General features: G+C 46.2%; 1 protein-coding gene across 1 annotated transcript; it reads left to right on the top strand.

Moving 5' to 3' along the window:
* Positions 1–6,705: 6,705 nt before the first annotated feature.
* LOC128579684 (cytochrome c oxidase subunit 7A2, mitochondrial-like) lies at positions 6,706–7,144 on the top strand. Its single transcript, XM_053581678.1, has one exon. The coding sequence runs from the start codon at positions 6,737–6,739 to the stop codon at positions 6,986–6,988; it is 252 nt and encodes an 83-aa protein (XP_053437653.1). The 5' UTR covers positions 6,706–6,736; the 3' UTR covers positions 6,989–7,144.
* Positions 7,145–7,427: the final 283 nt, after the last annotated feature.

Here is a 7,427-nt window from a genome sequence, read left to right as displayed (position 1 = left end):
GGGTCAGACAAATCCATCGTCCCTGAAGAGATATTTGAAAGCAGACAAAGCTCAATTTTCTTCTGGACAGCCTGGCAAACTAAATTTTGAGGGTTTGGCCTTCACTGCTATATAATTTTGGGTTGGAGGTTTATTGTTTGTTTGTTAATTTATTTATTTCTTATGGAATTTCTCCATTTGGAGTCTCCCTGAGACCTCCTAAGCTCTTTATTTGGAAAAGAAAAAATATATAAAAGTATCTTTTTTTAAGACTATATGCTCATAGTTATTTCAGTTGGGAGGCCAAAACCACTGAATAGAGAAATGTGTTCGGAGGAGACCAGCCAGGAATTAGATGAACCACAGTGAAGACCGGCAGACGGTTTCTAAATTGACAAAGCTAGGAGCTTTCTCTTTATATTATGTGCTCAACCATTTAGAATCCTACTGCATGAGAAGAGCCCTGAGAAGTGATCACGCCCCACCACCCAGTCTGCGCGTTCTCCCTTTTTTCAGTGCTGGAAATGGCCATCCATTCTTCTACCATCTCTACTTCACTGGGCAGTTAATTCTTTGTTCTTAGAACTCAGGTGAGAAAAATCTGAAGCTCTTACCCTGAGCTGAAATTGGCCTTCCTATAACTTATATGCACCAGTGGCAGGTCTGTTCTCAGGAGGCCCACGCAGGGAAAAACAACAAACCCTATTCCCAGCTTGGACGATACTCTTGTTAACATCTCTTCGAGGATTCACAGGCCGCTAGCACATCTCACTCTCTTCTGGCAAATACCCTCCATTCTTTTAACCACTGCTCACTATGACATTTCCAGACCCTTCACCATCCTGGCCACTCACCTCTGGACACTTGCCAAATTGTCAGCTTCTCTCTTACACTGTGGCAGGGTCCCAGGCATGAAGCTTCCAAAGTCTGTGTTGACGGGCTGTGTTGAGGGATATAAGAACATGCCCACAGCCAAAGCTGCAAAGCCACCTATGGATGTCACACCAGAGACTGGCTCCCGAGGCACAGGCTGTGCTGTCATAGAGGATGATCTTCACACAGCTGGTAAACGCTGACACGTGGTCTGCCATGAGAACTGCATGCTACGTATCCTTAAACATGTCTGAAGGGAATCAGTGTCATTGGAAATGATTTCTTTTTCATTCAACAAATACTGTGTGCTTAGTATTCATCTTTTAAGAACTTATCCTGTTCATCTTTTAAGATCCTATCACATCTTTTACAGACACACTGACCGTAGAAGAAAAGCTGTGGAGATGTGACAATGAATGGCTGGGTCTCTACTCTCAAGGATGTTAAACAGAATCATCTATAAAAGCCTGATTGGCCCAGGTGTGCTGGTTCTAAGCAACTATGGAAAAATTCTGCTTGGGATCAAAAAAGCATAGCCACAGATGATTTGAGGTGGGTGAAAATGTACGAAGCTCCCCTTCCTATTCCTTTGTGTACAGATGGGTCACTGGGCTCTAGTGTTTGTCATTCATCCACCTAGCCATTCATCTGTCCATCCCCTCAGCAAACATATTTACTGAGCAGCTCCTATGTACAAGGTGACATCTAGGGAGAGTCTAGCATGAACAACAATATAAGATAGAATGGTAAGTAACTTGTTGATGTGTGGACAAAGAGCTCCAGCTGAATGATCTGGCTATGGTGACCCAGTTGGTTAGCAACAGAGCCAGGACCAGACACCAGATCTTACATACAGCTTGGGGCTCTTTCCAAGGCACCTCGCTATCCTATCACTAGGAAATAATGGGGTGGTGACTGGTAGAGAGCATGGTCTATTTCAGAAGGCCCTGTCCTCAGAGTGTCACATTTAGATATTTCAGGCCACATGACTGTACGTAATTGGTGAGCCTGACGGCTCTATAGAGTTAGCATTTCACTGCTGAAAAGCATGACACATAAGTTAGAGCGGGTACAGGCCACGCGCCTTAGGCCCTTTAATCATGACTTTCCCTTGTCAATCAAATTTCTCCCCCAGGTCCACCAGAATGCAGATCCAGTTTGCTAATCTCAGCTTTCCCACTCTTTGAGCACCATGAGATTGGACAGGACAGGAATACCCCATCAAACTGGTTCTCCACCAGTTCTCAGGCAGCCACCTGCTTCTCTTGCCGACTCTCCTTTACCAGCTCTGTGACCGTGAACATCCTCAAGGTCCTGCCTGCTCTTATTCCTCCTCTCACTTTGATGTCTGTCTTTTGAGGACTAAACCATTCATAGGACCTCTGCTATCCTCTCTAGGTATGAAATTTCTAAATCTATATCCCCATATTGAGCAGGGTCCCTCTCCCAAACTCCAGCTACAAGCCAGATGGTTACCCTTGGCCCTTCTTCCATGGCTTCTAACTGAACAGGTCTTAAACCAAGTTGTCTTTGTCTGATCACCACTTCCCTCCTTCTCCTTCCATAACCCCAACCAGTGACCCTCTCTTTCAGACTCGTTCTTGTTGAGCTTAAAACACTGACACAAAATTTAGTTTCCTCCTCTTCTTTATATAAATCGGTGATTCCTCCCTCAGATCAGTTTAATTTTATCCATCCATCTGTCCTTCCATCCTTTCCAGAACACTCCAGCTTCCTCTGGGTTGAGTAGGTCATGTCGCAGGGAAGGCAGGGTTCTGTCTTCCAAGCCCAGGGTAAGGTCACCTCTCAGCTAAGGCTGCTGGCACACGCATCCACCAGGTATTTAAGGCCTGCCCGCCTGGGTGTTCTGGGCCTCTCCCAGACCACTCTCACCCTTGCACCTTCCTTTCACCGGTAATCATGACAAAAGCAGGTGCTGGGCCATCCTGGCACACCCAGATGCCTCCTCATCAGAGGGCCCTGTGGAGGGGCAAATGGCTCTCTTTCTCCTCTAGAAGGGGCCATAACCTGAAATCAGACCCCGTTTTACAACAGGCCCAGGGATCCCCAGAGCTGAACCCTTCCACCCACCCATGCAGCCCACCCCCAACTCCTTCCTCCCTCCTTAGCCTCCTCTCCCCACCTCCCACCTCTGCTCCAAATGCCTATATCGAGTCCTCCTCTGTGGTTCTTTTCATAGAGGGGAAGGGACGAAAGGGCTATCTATTAGCCAAACATCTGTAATCTCCTCAGGAGAACAGATATAAAGGGTGGCACTCAGAGCTGCCAGCGTCCCAGCATGACCAGGTGTCCACATAAAGTTTTTTCTGTCTGAGCCCAGTTATATCTTCATTCATATTTCTGGACTCACAGAAAATCTGAATAGAAAAAGCCCTCAAATATCAACCAATGCAATCCTCTATTGTACAGATGGAAAAACCAACGCTCAGTGACTTCCCACGGTCACTCAGTAAGGTGAAAGCAGTGCTCGGCTAGAAGGTAGAAGGTCATCCCATGGGGCAGGGTAGCTACAGTGAGCTACCCTCTCACTGAGAGAAAGACCACATGGCATTATGGGCTCTGAGGCTGACCAGCCTCTCCAACTTGGGGTCAGAGAGACTCTGCTAGTGGGGTGGGGCAGACAATATGAGCACACAGTGGGAGAGAACTTCCGGAGGTGGCAAGTCTGGTAAGAGGCACCCCATGCTTCCCTGGGGACCTCACACAAAGAGAGGCAGGGAATATCCCAGTACGGACTTGAACTTTCATGTTCCGTACCAGGGCCTGATCATCTGGGAATCCATCCAAGTTTAAGGAAGGATCCTCTTCCTGACCTCTCTGCATATTCCCTGCCTGGCCAGGATGCAGCCCCTCCACCAGTCACAGTCACTGGGGACTCAGGCTCCACCCCGTCCATGTACCCAGATGTGTTCAGGATGAGGCTCCCTCTGCCAATGACACTCAGAGATCCAGCAAATCCCAAGATACTGAAAAATAAAGAAATGCCAAAACGGGGTTACAAAAATTGGGTGTGTTTAAAACATTTCCTATGAACCAGTTACCACTCTTTACACACACACACACACAAATGTATACACACACTCACTCACACCAAACATAATGAAACATAATCGTGCTGTTCACAAAATCATCATAGGGATTATACAGATATCAATTCAGAGGACCTGTAGGCAATGTGGCCCAGCAATGAGCATGAATTTACAGCTGTCTGAAGGTCTCCTTGTGGCCAATCTCTATGGCTGGATGTGAAACCTCCCTAGGTAACATCACCAGTTTAAATGTGAGGCCAGGACCAATTGTCTCTCTTGTACCCCACACTCATTCGCTTGGTCAGCTCCTTCCTTGAGGTGTGCAGCCTGAGGGACTCTACCCAGGGGCCATCTCCCCACCTCCACTCCCACCCCCATACACCAGCCCCAGGCCCGGCACCTCAGGGAGAGAGGGAGGGAGACCAGGCTGCCCTCGGGGACAGCACAGCAGCTGGGGTTGAATAGGGCCTTTTCATATCACACCACCTGGGAGGGGGCCGTAATCCCTCCCCAGCCACACAGAGCCCACTCAATCCAGGCAGCACAAGGCACTGTTCACACAGCTCAGGAAACAAAATAAATATATTCGCCCCCAAATACCCCACAATGGGGTTTTTCATGGCTGAACGTCAGAAGCAACCTCCTCCCTCCACCTGGCCCAGGGGGTAACCCTCCCTGCAGGCTATCCCAACCCTTCCTGGGACTCAGGGTCCACCTGGGCCAGACCTGCCTGCCCACTTTCTGGTCATAACTTGGTATGGACAGCGGCCCTGTGGGTGGGTATTGGGCAGAGACTCTAAGTGTTCTAGAAAAGGAAGGAGGCAGAGAGAAATCTAATGTTGATTTCCTACCATGCGTCAGACAGGCAGAGAGGCCCAGTGAGGACACACCTTCCTGATGGAGTAAAGCCATCGGCAGATTGGACTAAGCCGGGGTCAGGATGGGAGGCACCTATTAAAGGTTAATCTTGAGACTTCAGGTCAGCCAGACAAATCTCCAGGCCAAACTGCATAGTGGCTGAGCTTCCCAGCATCCTCTGATCCTTTTGTCGTCCTCATCCCAGAACTGTCCTATGTGCCTGTGTCATCCAGGAGGTTTGCTTTCAGGAGGATGTCAACATCCCTGAGAGGAGGTATCCTGTACTTTGTCCCACTACACTGTCATAGCCAAGTCAATCATCGGTGGCTTTCTGACATGCCCTCCTGCCTTTGAGGGTGCAGCTCCCTCTACCGGGAACATCCTCTTCCTTTCCATTCTCCTCTCTCTGGTATAGTATATTAAATAGATAACATTCAGGGAGGGATTGCTCTAGGCCAAACACTTATGTGAACTCAGCTTCATCTCTTTCAGGAAGCCTTCCCTGACTTCACTCAGCATTGCAACCTCTCCCGGACTGAATGCAGAGGGCTAGAGGGGCCTTGCCCCCCAGTCTCTGAGTCCCTGGTGCCTCTTCCAAGGACACCTCCTGAGGGTTAGGGGTATGTGCCCCCACAACAGACAGGCATTTTCTCTTATGCTAGCGCCTCTAAAGCATCTTGAACTAATGCAAACGCTGAGGCACAGAATTGGCTCTACAAGCCAGCGTCTTAGCTGTGAGATCTAGACAGGTCACGTCAAGCCTTGTTTTCTGCTTTATTTATTTTTGAGGGTTTTTTTTCTTAGTTATTAACTTTCACATGCAAAAGTTAATGATATCCTTTAATTTAGAAAGGGTTACTTACATCCTTTAGTTCAGATATGTTATTATCATTAGTAATGCAAAGCCCTCCTCCTTTTTTTTTTATGGCTTTACTCGACATACTGCACATATTTAAAGTGTACACTTTGATGAGATTTGGCGTGCATGCACCTGAGAAAGCGTTACCATACTCAAGATAATGAACCTATCAGTCGCCCAAAAGTTTCCTCAGGCTCCATGGCAATCCCTTTCTCCTGTCTCTCTCTGCTCCAGAGACAACTGCTTATCTGCTTTCTGTCATTACAGATTAGTTTGCATTTTCTAGATGTTTATGTAAATGGAATCATGCAGTCTGGATTCCTTCATTCAACACTCATGATTTTGAGCATTATCTATGTTGTTGCCTGTATTGTTGGTTTTTCCTTTTTATCACTGAGTGGCATGGTGTATTGCTATACTATAATTTGTTCATTCATTTATCTGTTTAGGGACATTTGGGTTGTTTCCACTTCTTTGCTTTTAAAAATAAAGTGGCTACGAACATGCATATACACATCCTGGTTTAGACATCTATTTTTACTTCTCTCTCGAAGTAGAATATTTTGTTTTACTTTATTTCTTTCTTTTATTTTTTCCCTTTACCCCCAGGCTCTAGTCTCACTCTCCTCTCTGTCCCCCTTAAGCACCCACTCAGATGTTTAATGTTTGCCTTTGAATTTGTCTGACAAGTTCACAAATTCAACCTCATACCTTATTGCTGAGTATCACTTTGGTCACCTTCAAAGTGCTCCCCTTGGGAAGCTATGCACTGACACCGGCAGCAGCACCTCGCCCACCCTTCAAAGCAATTTTGGAACTCTTTTTCTAGAATGGCCATCAAGCTGTCATCGTATTACCCTTGATGTCCTTAGTGTCATCAAAGTGTCTTCTTTCCATATTTCTTTTATCTTTTGGTAAAGAAAAAAGTCATTGAGGAACAGATTAGGTGAGTAGGGAGGGTGTTCCAATATAGTTATTTCTTTAGTAGCTGAAAATTCCCTCACAGACAGTGCAGTGTGAGCTGGTGCACTGTCGTGATGCAAGAGCCACACATTGGCCAACATTTTCAGTTAAGAATTTTTCCTAGTCGCGGTTGGTGGGCAGTAACTGAGGCAAGATGCTGCGGAATTTGTTGGCTCTCCGTCAGATTTCGCAGAGGACCATAAGCACTGCTTCACACAGGCATTTTGAAAATAAAGTTCCAGAGAAGCAAAAGCTGTTTCAGGAGGATAATGGGATTCCAGTTCACCTAAAGGGTGGGCTGGCTGATGCCCTCCTATATAGAGTCACCATGGTTCTTACAGTTGGTGGAACAGCATATGCCATATATCAGCTGGCTATGGCTTCATTTCCCAAGAAGCAGGATTGACTTCAGTCATCCCAGTGATCACGTGGTTCACTTTCATTTAGCTCTGTATGGACCAGTAAACTGATGAGTAACTGAGCTCTTCTTTGGGGATCAATATTTATTGACTTGTACTAACTGCCACCAATAAAGCAGTCTTTAACCATGAAAAAAAAAAAAGAATTTTTCCTGTTTCTCTATCAATGTTTACTTGGTCTGCTGTTTCTCACTGTTAGCTGATGATTTTGACACACAATTTGATGGATTTTTGCAATGTTTTTGTCAATCCTGGTCATTACTGGCTGCCCTGACCTCTTTCTTTCATTGGGGACACTTTCTCTCCCCTTCAGAAAAACATTTAATCCTTCTTTAAATTGCCATTTTCTTCATGGCAATTTATGCCATTATCCTAATAAACTTGAACTAACATGTCTCTGATTTCAGGACCATTCTTGCCAAGTTT

Source organism: Nycticebus coucang, chromosome 2 (assembly GCF_027406575.1).
Source record: "Nycticebus coucang isolate mNycCou1 chromosome 2, mNycCou1.pri, whole genome shotgun sequence".
NCBI lineage: Eukaryota > Metazoa > Chordata > Mammalia > Primates > Lorisidae > Nycticebus > Nycticebus coucang.
Note: the sequence above shows the minus strand (reverse complement) of the source record. Positions and strands in the feature narration are given on the sequence as shown.

Excerpts from the sequence above, each read along its gene's own strand:
- LOC128579684 (XM_053581678.1), top strand. The coding sequence starts at position 6,737 with ATGCTGCGGAATTTGTTGGCTCTCCGTCAGATTTCGCAGAGGACCATA.